Source organism: Rhineura floridana, chromosome 2 (genome assembly GCF_030035675.1).
Source record: "Rhineura floridana isolate rRhiFlo1 chromosome 2, rRhiFlo1.hap2, whole genome shotgun sequence".
NCBI classification, from domain to species: Eukaryota; Metazoa; Chordata; class Lepidosauria; order Squamata; family Rhineuridae; genus Rhineura; species Rhineura floridana.
Window position 1 is genome coordinate 162,006,359 of NC_084481.1, and position 26,593 is coordinate 162,032,951.

Here is a 26,593-nt window from a genome sequence, read left to right on the forward strand (position 1 = left end):
GACAGACAGAAAAATCAGTAAGTGGTCTGCCAAGACCATCAGCAATTTTCAAGTGGTCCATGGGGCGGGGGTTGGGAACCACCAAGCTAGATCCTGTGCTTCTGTTTTTCTTATCCACATACATTTTTAATGTGGAATATAGAAAAACCAGGGCTCTATTGTAAACTTAGCAAGCCACTACATCCACTAGAGTAGACTCATTCAGATTAATGGGCTTAATTTAGTCGTTGAAATCAATGGAGACACTGAGTGTTATTAAGTCAGATACAATCCTCTGTGTTTTGGGGTGCAATACAATGTAAGGTATACCCATATACCATGTTTTTTCTTCACAGAGCAGCAATGATTGACAGGTGCAAATAAGCCATTATCTCTTTGTGCAACCCCACATGTGAGTTTAAAGGACATAGCTATTCTTGCTTAGCATGCTAGATAGACCATCACTATATTTACTTTAGGGCTGAAAACAAAGCCTCTGTTCACCTTGTTGTGAGGGGAATGTTTATAGTTTGACAGTATTTTAAAGAGAATCAGTGAAGATACATTTTTATAGGCTGCCCCCATTCCCCAAACTAACAGCATGTAGCAAAGCATAAAAGAGAAGAGACTAAAGCAAAACAATGTATTTGAATTAAAATGCAGACAAGTAGATTTTATCACTACTTCCAAAATGGGCTCAGAATTGGGATACCTGCATACACTCTATTTCGCAGGAGGGCTTCAAGTGCATAACAGAAATTTAAGTTTTCACGATTAAAAATGGATTAAAGTGCTCTGTCACCTTGACCCTAGCATGGCAAATCCATTTTAAAAAAGAATCAGACTTTTTGTGGTTTTGAAAAGTGACAGGGAAATGCATTTAAAAGTGTGGGACACACGCCACAAGCCAGTCAGGTTGCAAGCAGGATGAATGGTCATTGTTGTATAATTGCCTGGCACACAAATCAGTGTAAATGCTCAATAAAGACTGGATATAATCTAACCTCTGCATAAGCTTTGCACAAGCAATTCAGGATGCATTTTAATAAATAGGTCATCTGGAGTAGCTTTTAGATTTTGGCAGGTTTTGGAGTGGGGGAGGCTGGAGAACAAAGAAGAGTAACTGAGGGTGTGTCTTTGGGATCTTTCATGTAGATAATATAATTAACGGGGTGTCCTCAATTAGGATTTCAGATTCTCATTTTTCCAATCTTAAAATTCATTTCTCCACGTTTCCACACAAATTTGATTTTTTTTAAAATCCTCATGAAAATTCATCAGCATTAGTATGATTTCTCCTAATAAGCCCAGTTTTGCATGTAGTTTTGACTTATACACATTTTTGCAGTTTTCCTAATATGCATTTTTGTATGTTACTTCCACTTATTATCTGCATCACTTTCCCCTGATAAATACATGTTTGTACACATTGGTTGGAGAACTGTATCACAAAATTTGGAGACGTGCACATTTTGAAGGACAGCTGTGCTTGCATATTGGTTTGAGTAGTACAAATTAGGTAGCTTCTCACTGAAATGCAAACAAAAACAAATTTCTCCCCCATCCTCAATATATCTTGAAGATCATAATGGGTCAGTTGGAGTGAGATGTCTGTAAGCTATGCTGAGCCTAATGTCTCTTCTCTCAAGTGAATATCCTTAATTATGTTCCATTATGGATAGACCCAAATGTGGCTGCACTGTGCAGTGTACTTGGCACAGTGGCTAATCTTGCTCTGTCCATGTTTAACAGCATGATTTTTAGTTTCATTGTAGGTAAGGATATGCCACATTAATAGAATCAGTAATTTTGGTTTTGCCTGGAAGGCTGAGTCAGGCCTTCCAGTTATATCCTGGGGATAGCATACCCATTAACCTGATAGCTTGCTAACAATCTTGGCAAAGCTGAACTTCTGTGTTCTAACTTGTATGGCTTTCTCTTTAATAACCTTCCTGGCTTTCCAGTGTAACTTTGCTATTCTCCTACTCCCTTCTATTCAATCTCTTAAAATGTAACAGTGCTGTGGGCTGAGTAAGCCTCATTGGGGGTGTTATTACCCAAGTAGACCTGAGCTTCTAGGGTTTAATTTGGGTGCATAAATATGCAGCTACAGCTCATGATGTGGAGGAGTGTATCTGTGGGAGGAATTTTAAAAAATGCTAGAGTGAAAATATTCCAGATTTTCAGGGCAGTTTATCCTCTTCAAGACAGCTGTATCAAGGTTTTGCACACATCACCATATTTTCACTGCTACATGAAAGCTGATCTTAGATGCTTTCCTCACCTCACCCAGATGGATGGTCGAAGACCCACTGTTGTTGACTACCTCTGCCCTCCAAGCTTCCTGAGTAAAGGAAGTACTTCTTTACTCAGCGCATAGTTAAACTATGGAATTTGCTCCCACAAGATGCAGTAATGGCCACCAGCTTGGACGGCTTTAAAAGAAGATTAGACAAATTCATGGAGGACAGGGCTATCAATGGCTACTAGCCATGATGGCTGTGCTGTGCCACCCTAGTCAGAGGCAGCATGCTTCTGAAAACCAGTTGCCGGAAGCCTCAGAAGGGAAGAGTGTTCTTGCACTCGGGTCCTGCTTGCGGGCTTCCCCCAGGCACCTGGTTGGCCACTGTGAGAACAGGATGCTGGACTAGATGGGCCACTGGCCTGATCCAGCAGGCTCTTCTTATGTTCTTAAGCTAAGTTAGAGGAGAGCAAGCCTATTTAGAAGTGACAGCCTACTTCTGTCATTCTGCCCACTGGCTTCCTTCAGTTCTCCCTCTGTTTTTGCTGGCCTAGCTGGGGCTCCTAGCCTGCTGGTTTAGAATGCATAGATGGATGGGGGGGGGAGAGAAGGAAAAGTGACCAGTACTTAATTCCATTGGCCTCATGCTTGTAAGAGGTGGTGGGGAAATGGTGGCTGTCTCTGAGCCCCCGAGGAACACGCATGTTTTAAAAATGGAATCAGACTTGGCAACAACTCATTGTGTGCAGTATTCAAATGGGATGACTGAACACTACTTTGTGTATATGATCACAAATCATTCCCAGCTGTCAAACTCATGAAGTAAACAATCTGGACGACAGCAGCACAGATGTTAATTGTTTTGTGCAAGGTATAATTGTATGATCCTTAATATCCATCCCTTGTTCTGGGCCTGTCCATAACCAGAGGATAACTGGGGGACGCAGGACTGCATCCGACCTTTGACTGCTGTTGTGTAATGCCAGGTCTGTGACGCAAAAAACAACGCTCATTCATGATATGATCCTGGATGAGAGCGCAGACCTGGCATGTATTACGGAGACCTGGCTGGATGAGGCCTCAGCTCCCACGCTTGAGGCCATGTGTCCAGCTGGTTTCCAATACGCACAGCAGCCGAGGGTTGGTAGGCGGGGAGGGGGAGTGGCAGTCATCTATCAAGGGTCTTTGGTTTTCGCCAGGCCCCCTCTCCATGCGACCAAGTTTGTTGACTGTATGTACTGGAGGTTGGGTCCAAAGGGCAGTTTAGGGATTCTACTTGTGTACTGCCCACCCCACTGCGCAGTAGACTCCCTGACTGAGGTGCTCGAGGTGGTCTCGGGTGTACGGATGCTCTCTCCCAACCTATTGGTTTTGGGGGACTTCAACATGCACGCCGAGACCATCCTCACTGGGGCCCCTCAGGATTTCATGGAAACCATGACTTCCTGGGAACTGCACCTTAGTAATATAGGGCCCACCCATGTAGCCGGTCATGCTCTTGACCTTGTGTTTGTCTCGGGAGGGGAGGGAAGTGCTCTGGAAATGGGGGCTGTTTCTTCCAGTCCCGTGTCATGGTCAGATCACTACCTGGTGAGAATAGACCTCTCAATGCCACACACCCTCCGCAGGGGACAGGGACCTATTGGAATGGTCCGCCCCAGACGCCTGATGGATCCTAATGGATTCCTGAATGCGCTGGGAGATTTGGAGCCGGCTGAAGGGCGCCCGGTCGAAACCCTGGTGATGGAGTGGAACAGGGAGATCACTAGGGCAATAGACCGGGTGGCTCCGAAACATCCTCTCCCCCTGAATAGAACTCAGATAGCACCCTGATATACACCACGGTTGTGGGGTCTGAGACAGGAGGTGAGACGACTAGAGCGCCAGTGGCGGAAATCTTGCTCTGAAAACGATCGGACACTGGTTAGAGCAGCAATAATGGCCTACCAGGTGGCAATAAGGGCAGCAAAGAGGGAATTCTTTGCTGCCTCTATTGCATCGGCAGAGTGTTGTTCCAGGAGGTTGTTCCAAGTGGTCCGAAGCCTGGTCGGTCCAGTTGCTCAGGAACCCATGGAACCTTCTAAAGCCTCCTGCAACATATTTGCTAAACACTTTGCCGATAAAATCGAGCGCTTGAAGAACATGATTCCGTACGCTGTGGACACAGGAAGTGAGCCAGAGTCGGCCAGTTGCATTCCGGTCTGATGGGATCGGTTTCAGCCTCTTCCTTCCGAGGAAGTGGACAAGGTGCTCTCTACTGTGAAGCCAACCACCTGTCTGCTGGATCCTTGCCCGTCATGGCTCATTATGAGCTGTAAAGAGAGACTGGGCGAAGGGATCAAGGCAATGGTAAATGCATCCTTGGAAGAGGGTACAATGCCATTAGCCCTCAAGGAGGCAGTAATAAAGCCCATCTTGAAAAAGTCCTCCTTGGATCCCCATGTGTTGGACAACTTCCGCCCAGTCTCAAATCTACCATTCTTGGGCAAGGTGATTGAGCGAGTGGTGGCTAAACAGTTACAGAGACACTTGGATGAAACAGATTATCTAGATCCATTCAAATCGGGTTTCAGGACTGGACATGGAACTGAAACAGCCTTGGTCGCCCTGGTGGATGATATGAGGAGGGCATTGGATAGGGGAGAATATACCTTCCTTGTCCTCCTGGACCTCTCAGCGGCTTTTGATACCGTCGACCATGGTATCCTTTTAGATCGCCTGGAGGGATTAGGAATAGGGGGCATTGTTCTACGATGGCTCCGTTCCTATCTCTCAGACAGGCAATAACGAGTAGCATTAGGGGATGAGGTTTCAGACCCTTGGCCTCTCAATTGTGGAGTGCCACAGGGTTCTATCCTCTCCCCTATGCTATTTAACATCTATGTAAAGCCGCTGGGGGGCATCATCAGGAGATTTGGGTTGCAGTGTCACCAATATGCAGATGACACTCAGCTCTATCTCTTGTTTAAGTCCTCGCCAGAGTTGGCTGTGGATACCATGTCCAAGTGCCTGGAATCCGTAAGTGGATGGATGGGAAGGAATAGGCTGAAACTGAACCCCGATAAGACCGAGGTGTTACTCGTGGGAGACAAGAGAAGGTTGGGGGATATAGACCTGGTGCTGAATGGGGTAAAGTTGCCCCTGAAAGACCAGGTTTGCAGCCTTGGGGTCATTCTTGACTCCCAGCTGTCCATGGAGGCTCAGGTTTCAGCAGTGAGCTGGGCAGCTTGGTATCAACTTCATCTGATACGGAGGCTGCAACCCTACCTTCCTTCCCACCTGCTCCCACGTGTGATACATGCCCTGGTCTCCTCTTGCTTAGACTACTGTAATGCGCTCTACATGGGGTTACCCTTGAAAACGGTCCGGAAATTACAACTGATACAGAATGCGGCGGCTCGTTTGATCAAGAACAGCCGCCGCCGTGACCATATCACCCCGGTGTTAGAAGATCTACACTGGCTACCAGTTGTTTACCGGGCCCAATTCAAGGTGCTGGTGTTGACCTTTAAAGCCCTATACGGTTTCAGCCCAGTTTATTTGAAGGAGCGCCTCCAGCATCACCAATTATGCCGCCTGACGAGATCAGCCACACAAGACCTTCTCTTGGTCCCGCCGGTCAAAACAGCTAGGCTGATGCGGACCAGAGAGAGGACATTTTCGATTGTGGCCCCCACCCTCTGGAATTCCCTTCCTTTCGATCTGTGTCATGCCCCCTCCCTGACAGTTTTCCGCCGAGCCTTGAAGACCTGGCTATTCAGGCAGGCCTATGGGATCTCTGGGGTGGGTTAGTTTTAATGTTGTTTTAACTGGAAGAGGGATCTAGATCATTATTGACTGTGGTCCTCTTTGTTTTTATATTGTATTTTGCTATGTTGTTGTACGTCGCCTAGAGTAGCCGTTCACTCGGCCAGATAGGCGACTCAAAAATAAAAAATTATTATTTATTATTATTCTTTATTATAAGTTAAAAAACAAAATGCCTACAAACTTGGTCATTTATAGTTGGACTTTTTGTTTTTGTCATTACTTTACAAGAGGTTGAAATGATTTTGTGCCCAGAACAGCAGACTTGGTTGTGCTTGCATTAGGACTGAGTCACACATGCATGTTCACATTAAGCAATTATCATGTGTGAACAGACCACTGATATTACATCAGATGTGATGCTTCAGTATGTATCAGTTCATAGTCTCAGCTGCCTGCCATCAAGCAAGCAAATGTTGAGAAAATAACACAGGCACTTGTAAACTAGCCTTTGGACTCCTGAATTCCTTTATGTAAAACGGGTAGGGTACCTTTTTAAGCCTGAGAGTTGCATTCTTTCACGGGAAACCTTCCAGCGGCCACAGGCCAGTGGTGGATGTGGGCAGAGCGACAGATGTGACTCTTTCCTGCGGACTACATTCCAACCACACAGGTTAGAGGTTTCTATACATGCACACCTCTCTTTCCATGGGCCATCCAGGCAATCAAGAGGGGTTATCACAGTGCAAGGGCACCTTCCAGCCAGACAAAAACACTTAAAGGGATGTAGAGGAGGGCCAGTGAAGGGCATGGCCTGAGGCGGGAGCATGGCGGCCTGGGAGATTCATGAGGGCCAGTTAGAGAGGCCTAGAGGGCCACATTCAGTGCATAGGTCTGAGGTGCCCTACCCTGATGTCAAATGATGTCTAAAATCATCTCCCAGGATATGTAAAGGAAGACAGACATACACCTGGTTCTCAGTTAAGTTGACTAAGGAACACTAGGGGTTGTATTCAACTAAGCCCTACTCAGAGTAGAACCATTGGAATTAATTAACCTAATTTAGTCATGTCTATTAACTAATGGGTCTGCTACTCTGAGTAGAACTAGCATTGAATAACACCCCATGACTGTGAAGGAATATACAGTTTCTATGCTAGCAGACCTGGATGTGGACAAGACATAATAACTTGCCTTTCTCTCTCTCTCTCTAAACAATGATGGCTACATGATTCCTTGGGGTTGCTAACAGGGAGCATAGTGGTGTTCCGCTATTCAGTTCATGTGGTGGCATGTTTGGTCAAGCAATATTTACTTTTGCCTGGATGAAGCCAAAGGTGAGCCTTGGGGAATGTGAGGTTTTTATACCCTTTTCAACAGCTTCAGACAATTTGTGTTGTTGTTGTTGTTGTTATTATTATTAGTAGTAGTAGTAGTATCAATTAGATTTATATCCCACCCTTTCTGCCAGTGGGAGCCCAGGGCAGCAAACAAAAGCATTAAAAACACTTTAACACACCATACAAATAGACTTTAAAATATATTAAAACAAAACAACCATTAAAACCATATTAACACAAAACAACTTTAAAAACATTTTAAAAACTTTTAAAACATCTTTATTTTTAAGAAAAGGTTTAAAAACATATTAAAAAGCAATTCCAACACAGACGTAGACTGGGATAAGGTCTCTACTTAAAACGCTTGTTGCAAGTTGAAGGTCTTCAGCAGGTGCTGAAAAGATAAGAGAGATGGCATCTGTCTAATATTTAAGGAGAAGGAATGCTAAAAGTGTAGATGTCACTACACTAAAGGTCCGTTTTCTATGTTGTGCAGAATGGACCTCCTGATAAGATGGGCTCCTACTGGGAGGAAGGGCGGGATATCAATCAATCAATCAATCTCTGCAGGAGGCCCTCACTTGCAGAGCGCGGTGATCGACTGGGTATAAAGGGGTAAGACGGTCTTTCAGGTACCCTGGTCCCAAGCTGTATAGGGCTTTTTACACCAAAACCAGCACCTTGAACTTAGCCCGGTAGCGAATAGGTAGCCAGTGCAATTCTTTCAGCAGTGGGGTGACATGTTGGCAATACCCAGCCCCAGTGAGCAGTCTCACTGCCGCATTTTGCACCAGCTGCAGCTTCCGGACCAACCTCAAGGGCAGCCCCACATAGAGCACATTACAGTAATCCATCCTGGAGGTTATTAGTACATGGACAACATGTTCGGTATTATAAAAATACCAGAGAGAAATAGGAACTAATCTGGTTGGTCCTATTTCTTAGCAGAGATATAAAAATACAAGCAGCAGAATGAGAATAAACCAGGCCCACCTTTCTCTATATAAACAACAACAGACACAGTCTTTTAGGTAAAAGAAAATGATGTTTACTTACGACCTCATATGTTAGGAACATAGGCTCTAGCTTAGAAGAAAGAAAATAGGAGTCTCAGTTCATTTTAGTGGTTTAGTATTGATGCTTTCAGAGAGAGCATCTGTGCCATGCAGCCTCTCTCAAAGGTAGGAAGATCAGCAATGGAGAATATTCAAAAATCCCCCAGGACAAAGGAGGAGGAAGTCGGGTAAGTAACCCCACCCATTAGGAAGTTACATCATGGTAAAACAGGTACATGGGATATTTCCCCAAATATCCCTTAAAGGGAACATGCAACATTTGCCTATTCCAACACAGCAGTGGTCAGGCTATCCAGGTCCAGAAATGGCTGCAGCTGTCTTACCAGCCGAAGCTGGTAAAAGGCACTCCTAGCCACTCTGAGGTCACCTGGGTCTCTAGCGACAAAGATGGATCCAGGAGCACCCCCAGACTACGGACCTGCTCTTTCAGAGGGAGTACAACCCCATCCAAATCAGGCAGCTGACCAATTATTAGGAACTCGGGAACCACCAACCCACAGTCTCCTCCTTGCTAGGATTCAGACTCAGTTTATTGGCCCTCATCCAGCCCACCACAGAGTCCAGGCACTGGTCCAGGGCTTGCACGGTCTCTCCCGATTCAGATGTTACAGAGAAATAGAGCTGTGTATCATGAGTGTACTGCTGACACCTCGCCCCAAATCTCCTGATGACCGCTCCCAAGGGCTTCATATACAGTGCCTTTCCCAACATAAAACCAATGTGACCTTACAATAATTGATTTTGCGTTTCAGTGTTTCAAAATAAAATATCATACAGAATGAAATTACAATGTACCATTTGTAATTCAGTAATATGAGAGTATTGGACAGGGCTCTGATTACTTTTACAAGGAACTATAAATGTTAAACAGCACAGGGAACAAGATGGTACCCTGCGGCAACCCACAGCACAACTGCCAGGGGGGCGAAAAGACAATCACCCAATGATATTATCTGAAAACGACCATGGAGATAGGATCGGAACCACTGTAAAACAGTTCCTCCAATACCCATCTCACCAAGTCGGTCCAGAAGGATACCACGGTCAATGGTATCAAAAGCCACCAAGAGATCAAGTAAGAACAACAGAGTCACACTCCCCCTGTCCTTCTCCCGATGAAGGTTATTCATCAGGGTGACCAAGGCCAATTCAGTCCCATAACCAGGCCTGAACCCAGACTGGAATGGGTCAAGATAATCTGTTTCATCCAAAAGTACTTCCAATTGCTGTGCCACAACCCTCTCAAGCACCTTCCCTAAGAAGAGGGTATTTGCGACTGGTCAGTAGTTGTCTCAAACCAGTGGGTCCAGGATGGGCTTTTTCAGGAGCAGTCAGATCACTGCCTCTTTCAGGGAGGCTGGAACCACTCCCTCCCGCAATTATGCATTACGGAAGACAAAATTCACCGTGTAATCCCCACTACCACAGCAGAATATGATTGCCAAAGCAGAAAGCATATTGTGTCAGGCTTCCTCCCTCCTTCTGAATGATGGGAAGTTCCAGGCAGCTTTTATAGGATAAATGTCCTTTGGAGAAAATTGCTCTGGAGGCTTAATGTTTCTTTATGATGATCAGTTTGCTTATGCATTTTAAACATTGAGCAAGCATTATAGGGGCACAGAAGCAAGCAGACACGATGCGTAATGTGTCAAAGCAATCTCGGCACTCTGACTTAATAAAATCAAGTCTTCAGTGAAATGTATTGTTTTGTACAAAGTAACTTAGAAGTTGTATTCCCGAATAAGCCAACAACCCCTTGCGGTTTAGGCACATTCTTGTTTCTCACAGTGACCAACCACCTGTGACTGGCATTCAGGGGGATACTGCCTCTGATCCTGCAGGTAGTAAAGTCACTGGCATTATCCTCTATGCCCCATTTGCCCTAATGCACTAGCCTCCATTGGCTCTTTCCTTTCAAGAACTCTGTGCCAATTTCAGGAGAATGTGTGTGTCTTAGCTGAAGGTCATACAATGAATTTCATAGCAGAGTGGAGCATCCCTCACACTATATCAGAGTGCCCAGGTCACTGGTCACAGTGATCACGTGTTCCACGATAATCTATCATCCAAAGGTTTTCATACTGCTACAAAAACCAAATTTGGATTTATGCCCACTTTTTGTGTGCATAGTTTATGTATTTATGACATTTATATTCTCCCTTTTCTCCAAGGATTTCAAGGTGGCATATATGGTTCTCTCCCCCCCTTTTTTTATCCTCACAAGAACCCTGTGAGGTAGGTTAGGCTGAGAGACTGTGACCAGCCCAAGGTCACCCAGTGACCTTCATGACTGGGGATTTGAATCCTGGACTCCCAGGTCATAGTCCAACACTCTAACCACTCTACCATACTATGCACACTGTGTCTAAATCCCTCTTTTGGAGCTGCTGCAGTAGAAACAGTACATGTTTTAAAAAGAGTGAGAAAAAGTACTTTTCCAGCTACTGCCAAGTAACATGTGATGTGGCTACATATCTTCCCATCCACTCCAGTCTGTACACTGTTGTGGGGAGGGGAGGGGTCCACAGTTGTAAACTACTTGGTTGACCCTGGCTGTCACCATGTTCCTGTTACAGGTCAGCCTTGTCCAACCTGGTGCTCTTTAGATGCTTTGAACTACAACTCCCATCAGCCACAACCAGCCTGGTCAGGGATTATGGGAGCTATAATGTATACATAGCAGGAAATAAATTTAAGCTCCCTGCATATTACAGGACAGAAGCAGGTGCATGTATCTGCCTCTGCTGGAGTGCACAAATGCCACAATTTCATATGATGCCACAATCTTATACAAATTTTGAGTTTGGCCTGTTATATGATGTGGACTATAGTGTTCATTCTGCCTTGTGAACGAGACTGTCATCAGGCTGGTCTGGAATGTTAACTCTCTCCCCCCCCCCCAGCACATCAGGAAGTCTGCACATGGAATGAGGAAGCTCTCATCATCATTGCATCAGGGAGACAAATATTGACTGAGCACTGAGCAGTCCAATTATTGATTCAAAACATAGCTTCAGACTCGCTCGCTCTCGCCCTCCAGAGTGGCTGGTTACATGCTTCTGGTTCATCGCATTTAATCGGATTCCCTGAGCTGCAGAGCAGAGGCAGAGAATTAGATTTTTAAAAATCCATCTCCCTCTCTTGACAATGTTCACTTCAAAATCCAGCTCTGTGTCTCCTTCGCCATCTATGGAACCTGCAGATTCAGATGCGTTGGATATCAGCACCAAAGTGCAGCTGTACGGAGTGCTCTGGAAGAGACCTTTTGGGAGACCGTCGGCCAAATGGTCCAGGAGGTAAGCTGCAGAATTGGGTTGTGAAGAGCTGCAGTTGCTATGAAATGGCTTCCCCAGGCAGTGAGGGGCGTGGGGATAATTGAGTTTATGCTGGAGGGGGAAAGCCAGAAAATCAAGGAAAGCCTCTGAGGGAGTCTCAAGCTTGGCATAAAAAACAGTTACATGACTAAGCAGATGGATGCAAGAGTCAAGGGGAAAGCTCAGCAAGGATGTTCAACACAGTGTTGTAAGAAATCAGCTGCAGCTTTGTAGCATCTGTAGACAACCTACGTAGGCAATCAAGTCAGGTATGTACAGCGGCATTTTTCCTCTTTAGAGATGAGCTTTAGATTGTTTGCTGTCCTCCGTGTTCCTGGCAGAGAAAGTTGCAGCTAGCATTGGGTCAACTTAAACCGGGAGATGTGTGGCATTTAGAAGTTTCCAGAACACTTTGCTTTGGGGGCCACGTATTTTCAGTGGAGTGTGGTGCTAATTTGAGCAGGGAGTTCACCTGCCACTTTGGGCGGGAATAAAAACCATTGAACAGAAGTTGTGCCAAGAACTAAAGTACTGTAGCTGCTTTCCTGCCTATTATGCTGAGTGATGAGCGAACTGAATCCCAAAACGCTTTCTGAACTAGCTGGTTGTGTGACCTGAAGGCATGAAATGGTGTGGGCATGATGGGGAGGATCTGTGTTGTTAGCGATGTCAAAGGTACTATCCAGTAGGGGTCTGAGAGACTTTCAATCATGTTCTTCCTTGCATTTGAAATAACAATTGCCACACTAGTTGGGGAAGAATGGCATTTCTGAATAAGACATTGTGGTGTGAGCTGAGAATGTGTGATATCTGCTTAATGCAGACACTTTTTCTTTTTAAAAAAGGCATCTGGATGTCTAAAAAACCCAAACAAGCACCCAAGAACTGAGCCTTCTATTGCCAGGAAGCTGGAAATGACTCTGATGTTTTGGTTACTAGGTAGCCCTACTTTCAAACCAGGAACAGTTATTGTATACAGTTATCAGGTTTCAGAAGTGCTTGGGTAGATTTTATATAAAAGGTTCTTCTTAATGTAAGAGTTACTGCTATATTAAACACCCCAGTAGCATTTATATATCAAAATAAATGTATCTTCATATTCATCACCTTGAAATTGTGTGTGTGCATGTATGTACCAGGGACTCTGTGCCTGCTTGCTTCACTCGCCAACCCTGCCTACCCTTGCCAAAGCCCCCCCTTCCCCCTGGGTCACCAAAGGCCCCTTTCCCCCAACAAGGGTTGCCAGAGCTCCCCTCCCCCCAGGTATCATCAGAGGTCCCCTCCCTCACCGCCATCCAGAGGTCACCAGAACTCCCTCCCTTTCCTCCCCCCACCAAGGGGTCACCAAGATCAGCCTCCCATGCACCAGATGAGGCCGAGTCCTAGGCTGGCATGCTCCAGACCTCACTTGTGGGCCTGCCAAGCTCCAAGCCGAGCTGTGGGCCTCACGCCAAGCTCCAGGCATGCCACCAGCACCACCGCTACCGAACTCCAGGCCTCCCATCATCATCATTGCTGCCCCCGCCACCAACAATCTCCAGGCCCAATCTGTTTGGAGTTTGTTTGTAAGACACTTTGTTGCTGTGCCTGCACATCACAGTGCATGATATTATGACAGTGTGACGGCATAATGTCTTACAAAAATATAGTATAGGAGATGTATATTCATAGCCCAGTGCATAGCCCAGCCGTCCCCACCTTACAGCTCCCATCATCCCTGAGTTTGGCTATGCTGACTGGGACTGATGGGAGTTGGGAGTCCAACAATATCTGGAAGGCATCAGGGTGAGGAAAGCTGCCATCAGTGCAGCTCCTCATGAAGTCTCAGAGTTTAAAAGCAGAGGCCTAGTAGCAAAACTGCAGTTGCGGAACATCCCAGCTGGAGGAGTGTCTCCTGAAAAGCTGCTCTGGAGCCTTCAGGGACCCTCCAAAATGTGTGGGAGTTGGGAGAGGGTGTACAGCTGGAGGAAGAACTGGTGAAAATTGCCTTCATCCATGCTTCCTTTGGAAGCCTCCACTGGATCTCAGACCCAGAAGGGGTCAGTAAGGAGAGGTCCCGCTGTGCCCCTGGCCTCTGTACCTGGAAGGAGTGGGGGAGGGGTGGGAAGATCAGTGCTGTGTTAGGTGCATCGGTGGAAGCTGAATGCCTCTGGGACTGGGACCCACATGGGGTTCTTTGCCTTATTTTCCGATTGGTTGGTAGGTTGGTCAGCTTTATGGGAGAGTGTTTTCCCTTCTCTGTCTCTCTTTCTCTGCTTGGTTCAGGGATATTTTGCCTGGATTTGAGGTTTTTTGGGGAGTTGCCTCTTTATTTATTTATTTATTATACTTTTATACCGCCCCATAGCTGAAGCTCTCTGGGCGGTTTACAGTAACTAAAAACAAATACAATTTAAAATACATATTTTAAAAAACAATTTAAAACACAATTTAAAAATTTAAAACAATATAAAACACATGCTAAAATGCCTGGGAGAAGAGGAAATACTTGACCTGTCCCCGAAAAGATAACAATGTTGGTGCCAGGCGCACCTCATCAGAAGAATCATTCCATAATTTGGGGGCCACTACTGAGGAGGCCCTCTCCCTTGTTGCCAGACTCCCAGCTTCCCTTGGAGTAGGCACCCGGAGGAGGGCCTTTGATCTTGACCGTAGTGTACGGGTGGGTTCGTATCGGGAGAGGCGTTCCATCTGGTATTGTGGTCCCAAACCGTGTAAGGCTTTATAGGTCAAAACCAGCACCTTGAATCGAGCTCGGAAACATAAAGGCAGCCAGTGCAAGCGGGCCAGAATCGGTTTTATATGTTGGGACTGTCTGGTCCCTGTTACCAATCTGGCCGCTGCATTTTGCACACGCTGCAGTTTCTGAACCATCTTCAAAGGCAGCCCCACATAGAGTGCATTGCAGTAATCTAATTTAGAGGTTACCAGAGCATGGACAACTGAAGCCAGGTTATCCCTGTCCAGATAGGGACGTAGTTGGGCCACCAACCAAAGTTGGTAGAAGGCACTCCGTGCCACTGAGGCTACCTGAGCCTCAAGTGACAGAGACGGTTCTAGGAGAACCCCCAAGCTACGAACCTGCTCCTTCAGGGGGAGTGCAACCCCATCCAGGACAGGTTGGACATCCACCATCTGGTCAGAAGAACCACCCACTAGCAGCATCTCAGTCTTGTCTGGATTGAGCTTCAGTTTATTAGCCCTCATCCAGTCCATTGTCGCAGCCAGGCACTGGTTCAGCATATTGACAGCCTCACCTGAAGAAGTTGAAAAGGAGAAATAGAGCTGCGTCTCATCAGCATACTGATGGCAACGCACTCCAAAGCTCCGGATGACCGCACCCAACGGTTTCATGTAGATGTTGAACAGCATGGGGGACAGAACTGACCCCTGCGGAACCCCATACTGGAGAGTCCAGGGTGCTGAGCAATGTTCCCCAAGCACCACCTTCTGGAGGCGACCTGCCAAGTAGGAGTGGAACCACTGCATTGCAGTCCCTCCCACTCCCAGCTCAGCCAGTCTCCCCAGAAGGATACCATGGTCGATGGTATCGAAAGCCGCTGAGAGATCAAGGGAAATCATCAGAGTCACACTCCCCCTGTCTCTCTCCTGACAAAGGTCATCATACAGGGCGACCAACGCTGTTTCCGTGCCAAAACCAGGCCTGAAACCCAACTGAGATGGATCCAGATAATCGGTCTCATCCAAGAGTGTCTGGAGCTTTTGAGTATGTGTATGTATACACATGTTTACAAGCACGTTTTGCCTGTTTTGGGGGAGGGGGTTGCCTGCTTTTTGTCTGTCTCATTTGTTTGGGGGTATGTGTAAGGAGGGGTGGTGGTCTGAGCACCAGCAGTTCTGTGAAGGAGTATTTTGTGATGCCCATGATAATTTCTTTTGGGGGAATGGCATCTAGGTCCAAATGGAACTCGTTCCTCAGTAAATGGGAAGGGGGATGGTAAAGTTGCTATGGGAATCCAGGGATGTATAAAGTGTCATGTGGAACTGGCATTTTAATTCTTGCTTGCAGAGCTTGGAAAAGTTACTTTTTTGAACTACAACTCCCATCAGCCCTAGCCAGCATGGCCACTGGATTGGGCTGATGGGAGTTGTAGTTCAAAAAAGTAACTTTTCCAAGCTCTGCTTGCAGCTGATGGATAAATCTTACCAGCAGCAATAAAGTACCTTCATGTGGAATGGACCACTTTCAGGGAGTTTATTGTTCCTGTCAACTTTCCTTTTGTTCCCTGAATCTAGCAAAGTGTTTGATGTTTACAATCAAGTCCTATTTAAAATTCCAAAGTCATTGTGTTTCTGAAAGGAGCCAAGGACTGGTGTTTGTCCCCTGTGTGAGAGAATGCTGAAGGGCAAAGATTTCTTTGCAGTTGGCAGAAAGTTCTGACGCTCATTTCCTCCTAACAAAATCTCTCATCTGCAACTCTAGCCTCTGAGTGTAATTATTAATTTAGCAGTTTTATTGCTGGAAGTTGCCTCTTTCAGCAGATAGTATGACTCAAATATATAAAACTAAGTAACAAGAATTAGGGTAAGGTCATTCCCATCTTCCATAATCTCTGACCAGTGGCCATTCTGGCTGGCTAGTACAGATGGGAACTGGTGTCCAACAACATCTAGAGAGACAGAGGCTCCCTTACCTGTAGTAGGATATTGTTGTGGTGCTTACAGCAGTTGGTGACACTTGTCCAAACCATGGGGAGGGGAAGGAGATTTAGTAGCAAAACAGGATGCAAAATCAGGTGACAAAACAACAACAGAGCAACAAAAATAAGTGTTATGTTGTCCAACAACAAAAGCACCACAGATTTACAGGAGCGTCATGCAACTCCATATTGGAGAATGCACAGGTGTGGCTCCTGCCCTTCTGTTTAGAGACTGTGGACATTGTTTGCCACCTAGACACGTGTGGTGCCTGTTCAGTAATTGAACTGCTAGCTATCCACTGTCCCCCAAGTATATGGAATGCGACTCTCACATTCAATTGCCAGGATGAATAGATTTTTAGGCACCCTTTTAAAGTCACAATAGCCTCTGCTTATGCCCTGATTTGGCAAGTTTCTCTGATATCTTAAGGACATTATCTCTGATAGAGAGGGAGAACTTGTTATTACTGGCGATCTAAATATCAGTCAATTTCCCGGTGCATAAATCTAGAGGGAGGAATTTAACCAACAATATTTATATGTAATTTGAGAAAGTGTTACGTCGTTAGAATATGGCGGATATGAGACATTATAATGGGATGTAAAAGTTTGTTAGGAAGAGGCAGCTGCCTTATACAGAGTCAGAATATTGGTTTTCTACCTCAGCGTTGTCTACGCTGATTGGTAAAAGGCTTCAGACAGGGGTCTTTTTCCTCTCTATCTAGAGAAGAATTCAACCTGGACCTTCTGCATGATTGCAACAGCAGTAGTGGAAGGGGGGGTTAACTTCCTCCTGCGTCGAAGGCACAGTCATAGGAAGCTGCCCTGCTCTTAGTCAGACCATTGGTTCTGCAAAGGGCCAGCCCAGCTATTGGCTGAAAATGTGCATAAAATGTGCTGAAATCATTTACATTTTGCTTATATTGTTTAGTTTATAGCTTTTTAATGCATGAGTTGCATAGAGGAAAAAATGTTCTAAGCTGGTATTGCCTACACGGACTGGCAGCAGCTCTCCAGGCTTGCAGGCAGATTCTCTCCCAGCCCTCCCTGGAGATGCTGGGGATTGAACCTGGGACCTGAGGAGCATTCTGTTGAAGTTCAAGTGACTGTGAGTAAAATCTCCTTGCAGACCTTCTCCTCTCAACATGGGAAGATCAGGGCTGACATGCATGGGGACATTGGGGGTGCGGTTTGCATATGTGGCCCCTGCTCCTGCTTTTAAACATCACATACAGTATTCAGACAAACACTGAACGTCATCAGCCCCAGCCAGCATGGTCAATAGCAGGGATGATGGGAGATGTACTGCAACAGCATCTGGAGACTATCACATTGGCTACCTCTGAAGTAAGGTAACCACAACACAAACTCAATGTATGACCCTTCCAAGGGACACAGTTTGAGAAGTGCAGTGCAATACTAAGGCCCCAAAGTCATTTAAGAGTCATGATTAATCAGGGGAAGCATCTGGACAACTGTTAATAAAAATTCAGGCTTTGCAAACAGAAAACTGCAATTAACAACAGGTGTAAAGCACTTTGGACAGCTCCTTGAAGGTTTGGATTAAAACCTGGAGCAGATTCTATTGCCCCACTGGCTGTCTCAGCCTCTCAGGTGGCACATGCATCAGTCAAAGCAGCTTCAGATTTGGAGATTGTCTTGTTCCACTTTCACTAGAATATTCCCAGAGAATGAGAAATCACCCCATCAATTACTTGATATACTTAGTTCCTGGAGCAATTCCAAAAAAGCATTGTGAGCTCCAAAGGCCAACAACGATGTTATAATCTTCTGGGAATACTTAACACAGCCTTTTTATGTTTTCGAAACACTCTTGTAAATATTACCTAACTAATCTTATAGACTATGTGTATTAGCAACAAACCATTTATCTGTGAAAAACAGGCTCTCAGCGTTGATCACACAACATATTTCTATTCCTCACCCCCCCAAGCAGTCTTAATCATGCCAGGTGTGAGTTCAGAAAAAATAGTGTATGCACCAGCAGCTTGTGGAGGCAGTTCCTTGGAAAGACCAGGAGAGACAGAGGGTGAACCTGAATCAGTTCTTGGATGTGGTAATGGACTGCATGAAGGCTAGTAAACTAAGGCTCAATCCAGACAAGATGAAGATACTGTCAGTAGGTGGTTCATCTACCCAGGAGAGTGGTGTTTGACCTGAAGGGGGCTGCACTTTCCCTAAAGGATCAGGTTCACAGTTTGAGGGTGCTCATTGATCCATCACTGTTGCTAGACACATAAGTGACCTTGCTGGCTCAGAGTGCCTATTAAACCAGCTGTAACCAGACAGAGAGTGCCTTACTTCAGGATCCATGCTCTGGTAACCTTGTGTTTGGATTATTGCAATGTGCTGTATGTGGGGCTACCATTAGATAATATTCCAGATACTTCATTTAGTCTAAACAGAGCTAAAAGGTTATTAACTGGGACAGGATATTTCAATCATATTAAGCAAATGCTTTGTCATCTATTATGGTTTTTTTATATATATATAGTGAGTTTCCTGGCCTGGTTTAAAGTGCTTGTTTTGACCTTTAACGTATTTCATGGACGTGTGGGGAACCTTTGGCCCTCCAGATGTGGCTGAACCACAACTCCCATCATCCCTAAGGCTGATAGGAGTTGTAGTTCAGCAGCATCTGGAGGATTAAAAGTCCCGCACCCCTGGCTTGGGGCCAGGTTACTTGAAAGAACCATGAGATCATATTTGGAGGCTTTTCTCCAGGTGCCTCTGCCAAGAAAATGAAGTGGGTGTCTAGTTTGGAGGGAGCTGTTTTAGTAGTGGTATCCTGGCTGTGGAACACACGCCCCAGAGAAGCTCACCTGGCACCTTCCTTGTGATCTTTTCGGTGATGTGAAGACCTTTTTATTTATCCAGGTTTTTTAAAGCTTAATACTCTAAATGTGATGAGGAAGGTAATATATTGTATTTGTTAGTTATGTTATAGTTAACATCACTAGTTGGCAGTAGTGATACTAGAGCTACATAACATGAACCAAGCCAAGTGAAGTGTTCTTTGTTAGCAAGCAGAAATCATGTGTCTACTCCTTATCAAAGAGGAGTCACCCCAGACATTACAAGGACAATCCCCATAATAAATACTCCTAAACATTATGTCCTCTTGCTAGCATCAATGACACTATGATTGCAGGAGCATATACTTTTTCTTGGCGATCACTTGTGACCGAGTAAGATTGTCTTCCAAAATATAGTCTTTAACAATGGATCTGTCTGAATCTGTACCCACCGCCGATGTACCAGACCATGACTAGGGGCTTCTGGATTTCACAGTCCTGCCCTCGTCTCCATTTGTCAATTGCCATGGGACTTATGTTATGGAAGACGCTTGTGCGTGAATTTGTTTTATGTGGGGAGATTGGTGCACCACGATCAACACACAATCTTGACAGAAATAGGCTTTGATCCAATGGCATGGGTACCATGATGATTGGAAGTCCTTTATCTGCTGCAACCTTCATCCACCTTCACAGCCGTTGTAACATACACATTGTTTTCCTCTGCCTGTTCTGCCATTGAGGACTTTCTTGGATCGTTCTTTGTCTGGTTCCTCTCCCTTGACCTTACCGCCATAGGTGACCCTGCTGGGAGTACATTACTCCCAACGGCATCGCTCACAGGGTTCATTGGAACACGCAAGCCACTCACCACTACAAGGTGCCTATTCGAGATTTCTTTTGACATAATTCATGTAAGTACAGTAATACCTCAAAGTAGATGCATTCCTGGACATTACGTCTTTAACAGAAACTTGGCACCCACCCACCCTCCTTCTCCTCCCCTGAATTGTATTGGATCCATCCCTCCCCAGCCCTGGGAGACAGCAAGAGGTCTTTTTAATGCAAAGCAAACACACAGGCTTGAAAGTTTATGGGTAGCAAAGCCAAGACACAGGCTGGTCAGTTTCACCTTAAAGCAAAGGCACAGGCTTGAAAGTTTATCCATAGCAAATAAAATCTGGTCAGTTTCACCTTTAAAAAAGCCTTGTTAAAAGAAGATTGGTTCCTGGAGGATTCCTTAAAGGAGGTATCAGGTAATATATTATCCTGTATCATGAACAGTTTTGGCAATGTACTCAAAAGGGTTTTTTTTAAAGAAAGCTAATTCTCCTGCATCTGATGTTATGTGATTGCTCCAAATGACCTCATGGATAAAAAGGAGAGGCCCAGTTGGCCTACTCAGGTTCCATACGAAGGTTCCATAGCACTGCTTTAAAAAGATGAGGGGAGGGAGAGTGTTCCCACTCTTTTCAGTCCTTTCCTTCCTATCAAGAACATTTTCTTAATTAAAAAAAAGGTTCATTTGGGAATTAAATTGATTGAACAGAGGCTACTTACAGTCTGAACTAGTCAATTTCACCACTCTGACTTCCATGGGACTGGGCTAGAGGAAATAGCTGAGGTTAGGACAACTAAAATGGAAGTCTCCGCCAACTTACGTTAGTTTTCCTTGCTAGAAAAATGCTGATGCTGGATCAAGGTTAGCACTCTCAAAATGCAGAAGGGGGGGTAGGCTTTTCCTCATACTATACAGTAATTGCTGCACAATACCTTCCAAAAGTATGCATTGCATTTTCTCACCTTTTCTGATTGTAGCGTGAATTTCTGTAATTCAAGTAATGTTACAGCTTGTGGCAAAATTAGTTGCCAGTGCTTTACAAAACTTGTAGGCAGGGCACTGTCAGTTTCTGTCCTGTTGAATTCAATGCAGCTGAGGTGTGCTGAAATGTGAGATGACCCTCAGTCCATAATGGTAACTGTAGCTTGTAAAGGCGTAGTCAGTCTGCCTATGCTCAGGACTTTAAAACTTCATTAAGCCATCAGTGCCATTATCATTACTGCTTAGAGCTCAAATCTGGCTTGATGTGGGGAGAGGGACCATCTAAACAGAGAATTATCTTGAATACTACTAGCCAATAATTATAATGGAAAGAGCTAATAAGTAGGTGAAATAGGATCTACCCTTGCAGAAACCATGCTGGCTCTGCTTCAGTGAGGCATGCTTTTCTATATGCTTGGTTATTTTATCTTTAACAATACTTGCTACCAGGATCATTCAGACCATGGTATTTTTTATCTCTATGTATGGATGTGAAAGTTAGACAGTGAAAAAAATGGATAAGAGAAAAATCAACTCATTTGAAATACAGTGTTGGAGGAGAGCTTTGCGCATACCATGGACTGCGAAAAGGATAAATAATTGGGTGTTAGAAGAAATTAAACCAGAACTATCACTAGAAGCTAAAATGATGAAACTGAGGTTATCATACTTTGGACACATCATGAGAAGACATGATTCACTAGAAAAGACAATAATGCTGGGAAAAACAGAAGGGAGTAGACAAAGAGGAAGGCCAAACAAGAGATGGATTGATTCCATAAAGGAAGCCACAGACCTGAATGTACAAGATCTGAACAGGGTGGTTTATAACAGATGCTATTGGAGGTTGCTGATTCATAGGGTTGTCATAACTTGTAATTGACTGGAAGGCACATAACAACAACAGGACCAGTTTTCCCGGGACAGGCTTTAAGCTAACCGGCCAGTAGCACTTTTTAAAGATTGGTGTAACATTGGCCACTTTCCAGTCCTCAGGTATGGAGGTGGATCTGAGGGACAAACCTACTTCACAGATTTGTTGAGGATAATATGGGGGGGATCATGTATGCCACTTTAAGTTTCTCAAATGAAAAATGAGACAAATGTAATAATAAAATAAAATATTAAGGATTGTATTCAATGCTGGTCCTACTCAGAGAGTTGACTCACTGAAGTTAATAGACATGATTAACTTAGGCTTCCTACTTTAAATAGGACTAGCATTGGATACAATCCTAAGAGTCTCCAAAGTGGCACTTTGACTTTGAGATAGAGATGCAGCAATTTGCACTTGGCCTTGTGACTGTTGACAGAAGTGATTCTGGGCTGATTTATTGAAGAAAACACCTAGCCAAGTAGGAGCTTCTGGGAATTATGAATCAAGAGGTCTTTTTTTCTGCTTAGACAGAAAATGCCTTTCCTTTGCCAGAATTGGAATCACTTGAAATATATTAGCAATTAAGGGCAAGCCTATCACCTAAAGAAATATTAGGAGCTGAAAACCTCTCGAGTTCCTTTTGTGGTTGTAAGTACATTGAGAACAAATCTCCAGCCTTCAAATTACATTTCACTTTCAGCTTCAGATCCCTTGACAACATCAGTGGTTTCTAGTATTCAACTTACCATAGGTTTCTAGTGTCGGTGTGCTGCTTTTGCACATAAGAACAAACCAGGGTGAACAGTATATTATTCTAGAATTTGGCCTCCTGAGAATCTTAAGATTCCTTTGTGAAAAAAGAAAAAAAAAGATTCTAGCCGTTGTGATTGAAGAGCAACATTTTAAAAGGCTCTCATTGAGATGGCTTACAATAAATGACATTAGAGGGTGGCAAGGAGTGAATTCCTAGATATCTCTTTAGATCTAACTGCTTGGCCGGGTTTAATAGTGAGAGTCTCTTCACAAACACTGCCACCATCCAAAGGTGAAAAATAACCTAGCTTAATGGGTTGTATTCAATGTGGTGTTGAGGCGATAGTTCAGTCAGTGCAAGGATTACATGATGGAATGATCTTGTCTCTTCCCTCCCATGCACCCTCTGTTCTGGGTGTTCACCCAACCCTCTGCAGCAGATTTGGGGACAGTGTGGGGCATGTGCGGGTGGAGGAGGAGGAACTCTGTTGCACTAGCAATAACCCTAGTGCTAACGCAAAAAGTTGAATACTGCCTATTGATTCATTTTACACACACACACACTTTAAAATTCAACATGTTAACTGTTTTCAAGCATCTGGTCGTCTTCATGGACATGTGCACATATATGGCAATAAACTTGAACTACTAGCAATAAAAAGGGCTTCTTCTCAGATTATCTTCTAAACTAGTATGTCTCAAACAGTGGGCCAGGACCCAACAGAGGGCCTTGATAAAAGTTTTAAAGGCATCCCAACAAAGGATTTACCCTAAAACATCTTTCCATGATGAAGCATGAGTCAGTGGCGGGTTTCAGGCATGTTCCAGGTGAGCCACATAGGCTATGAAACAATACCATTTTACATGAAAAGTGTCTCTTTTTTGCTGGGTTCTTCCTTCATCTTATTTGTTGGGTTAATTTCTCCCTTAAAATGACCATCCAGATTTGTTTCTACCACTCTTCCATCAAATTACAATTAACTTGTTTCCAGTTGTTGTTTCCACCTGGAGTTTTTTCATCCATTTAATATTATTGGGGAGCTAAATGTTTCTACAAAATTTCATATTTCTGTCTTCCTTTCTTTTCAGGTTCTTTATTATCAAGGAGAGTTTTCTGCTTTACTATTCTGAGAATGAAAAGAAGAGCTTTGAAAACAACAGGTACTTTAATATCCACCCCAAGGTAAGCAGCATCAGCAAATGCCATCTTTATAGACAACCAGGGCTAGAATCTCTGTTGTTATCTTCACTGGAAAAAAATATGACAAATCAGGTGTGCATCTGGGTCTGACTTTTATCCCTTTAAAATATGTATGAATGGGAGTCCAGTACTTTCCTGATAACTGAATATTTAGTCTCAGAAAAAAGTTACTTGCCTATCCCTGGGACACCACTCATCCAGACACTTTTATAGTTTGTTTGCATATGCATTTAAAACATTTTCTTTTGCTTCCCTTCAGTAAAATTATTCAGGGGTTGTCGCTGGCACACCAGCATAACCTGGTAAAAGAGACCCCCTTTGGTAGTTGGAAAGGATTCCCACGGATCACTGAGACTAACTCCCCCAAACTGTAATTTCTTTCAACTAGAATTGCATAATCTTTATAAAGTAGTTCATGTACATTTTCACACAATCCTTACTGTTTATAAGTTAGACCCATATTCTTACTCACACCCACACCTAATATTGCAGAAGGGCCACAGCTGAAAAAGAGTGATGATGTCCATGACTGAGATGAGAGCTAAAGTGGGGCATTTCTGGCTTGTCCTCCTTTCGGCTCTCACCATCTCTGAGCCAGAAACCACCACGGCAGACATCTGTCAATCCTAACTCATTATAAGCTGTATCGTGCTGCAGTTCAGGGGTGTTCTTAACAACTAGCCTGAATCTTTGGTGTGTGTCTCCTCAGGGTGTCATACCTCTTGGTGGCTGCATCGTTGAAGCCAAAGAAGAGCCAAACATGCCTTACGCCATGAAAATCTCCCATGAGGACTTCCATGTAAAGTCAACTTCTTATTTTTCCTTTTCAACTTAATGTATTTTTCATGCTGAAGCTGTTGGAAGTGGGGCAAGAGCAACTCCTGTTTTGTTCTTTTGTTTATGTTCCGGAAGGGAGATAGAGCTAGGGTCCTCCAGATGGATAGGCTTGTTTACCTTTTCCTGTGATGCTCTGACTGACTTCCTTCTGTCGCTAGACTATTATGTCTTTAGGGAAGCTTACCTGCCCCTCCTTCTGCCCTTTCCACTTCCTTCTTCTCTGACTGTCCGAGAGAGAGGAGACATCCATTTGTCTCCGCTCTCTCTCCTAGCCATGGGGCTAACTCCCACACCTGGGTGTTATGCCTCCAACTTAGTTAGTTAGTTAGAACTAGGTTTGCCTTTCTATCTATAATGTATTTCTATAAATAAAGTAGCTTTTCTTATTTTACTAAGTCTCAAGTCTCAGTGATCCTGATGCAGGGTAAAACCCTGCTTTCTTAGGTAAACGCACACACACGCTGGCACACTCGCATTTCAACATCCGCTGTTACTCTCTGCTGCTGTGGTGCTGCTTTAAACTAAATTAAGCACACAATTACACAGCAACAGAAGCAAGCTGCTAATTAAGGAGGAAGTAAAGTGTGCTGGCAGAGAGAAAATGAATGGGACTCCCGCTGCTGTGCATAGGAAGCTGCCTCATCCAGAGTTAGACAATTGGTCCCTGTAGCTCAGTACTGTTCACGCTGACTGGCAGCAGCTCTCCAGCATTTCAGATAGGGGTCTTTCCCAGCTCCACCTGGAGATGCCAGTGACTGAACTTAGGATCTTCTGCAAGCAGAGCAGACGCTGTACCGCTGAACTACACCCCATATATCTAAGCTACGTATTTCTCATGGAAAATATGTTGTCCACCCAGTTTTGTTTTCTCTAGCTATAGCTCCCAAAGTAAGGTGCCGAGTAGCTATGGCATCAGAAGTCTGAAGACTCTCAAGCAAACACACAGATACACATACTTCACAACCCATTATCTTGGCTTCAGCAGAATGCTACTTTCAAGTCTAAATCTAGTGGAGGGAGGGAATCCTGTGAGCCCTGGGGAAGGACTCCACATTGGTGATCCCTGTGTTTAGCATTTCCCTATGTTTGTGACTGCATGTTGTTTTAAACTGTTTTTAATGTTGCATTTCAGTGGTTCCCAAAGTTTTTTTCCCCCGCGGACCACTTGAAAATTGCTGAGGGTCTTGGTGAACCACTGATCAATTTTTTTTGTCTGTTGCAATTTTAAGGTGTTGTGCTAGACGCTGTATGATCTTTAACTATTTTTTCCTTCTTTTATTTCTTCTTTTGTATTTTATTGTATTTCAGTATGCATTCCATACAATTCAAATTCTAATGCAGTAAAATATAAGAAATAAAAGAAGCAATAAACAAAAATACAATTAAAAAGCACTATGAATATTAATGCTGACTTGCCATGGACCACCTGAATGAAGTTCGTGGTGGCCCATGGGCCACAATTCAGGAACCCTTGCCTTAAACTGCAATCCAATACATGTCTACTCAGAAGTAAGCTCCATTGGGTTTAATGGGACTTACTGCCAGGTAAGTGTGTATTGGATTGGAGCCTTACAAACTCTTCTCATGGTAGCTGCAGTTGTCTGGTTTTTCTCCTTGATGGGACATACTTACATGCCAGCTTCTCTCCTCATAGTCACTGTTTCTTTTTTAAGGGTAACATTGTCCTGGCCGCAGAATCAGAATATGAACAAGCCCAGTGGTTGGAAATGCTACAGGAGTCTGGAAAAGTGTAAGTTTGTGAGAAGTCACTCTATTAGGCCTGCATTTACTTTGAAGTAAAGTGGAGTTTCCATTACCTCAGCTCTGATTTCATTAACGATCTGGTTATTAGGTGCTTTATTTTTTTTGCTGTGTTCATATAAATACTATATAAATAATACTTCCATTTACTTACCATGAAAACCCTA

At 44.3% G+C, this 26,593-nt stretch overlaps 1 protein-coding gene across 1 annotated transcript in view; it reads left to right on the top strand.

Moving 5' to 3' along the window:
- Positions 1–11,432: 11,432 nt before the first annotated feature.
- Positions 11,433–26,593, top strand: part of PLEKHD1 (pleckstrin homology and coiled-coil domain containing D1) — a 48,647-nt gene continuing 33,486 nt past the window's right edge. The window contains exons 1-4 of the mRNA XM_061611143.1: positions 11,433–11,680; positions 23,717–23,810; positions 24,538–24,627; positions 26,339–26,415. Coding sequence (XP_061467127.1) covers positions 11,532–11,680; positions 23,717–23,810; positions 24,538–24,627; positions 26,339–26,415 — 410 coding nt within the window. The 5' untranslated portion in view covers positions 11,433–11,531. The remainder of the gene's footprint in view (positions 11,681–23,716; positions 23,811–24,537; positions 24,628–26,338; positions 26,416–26,593) is intronic.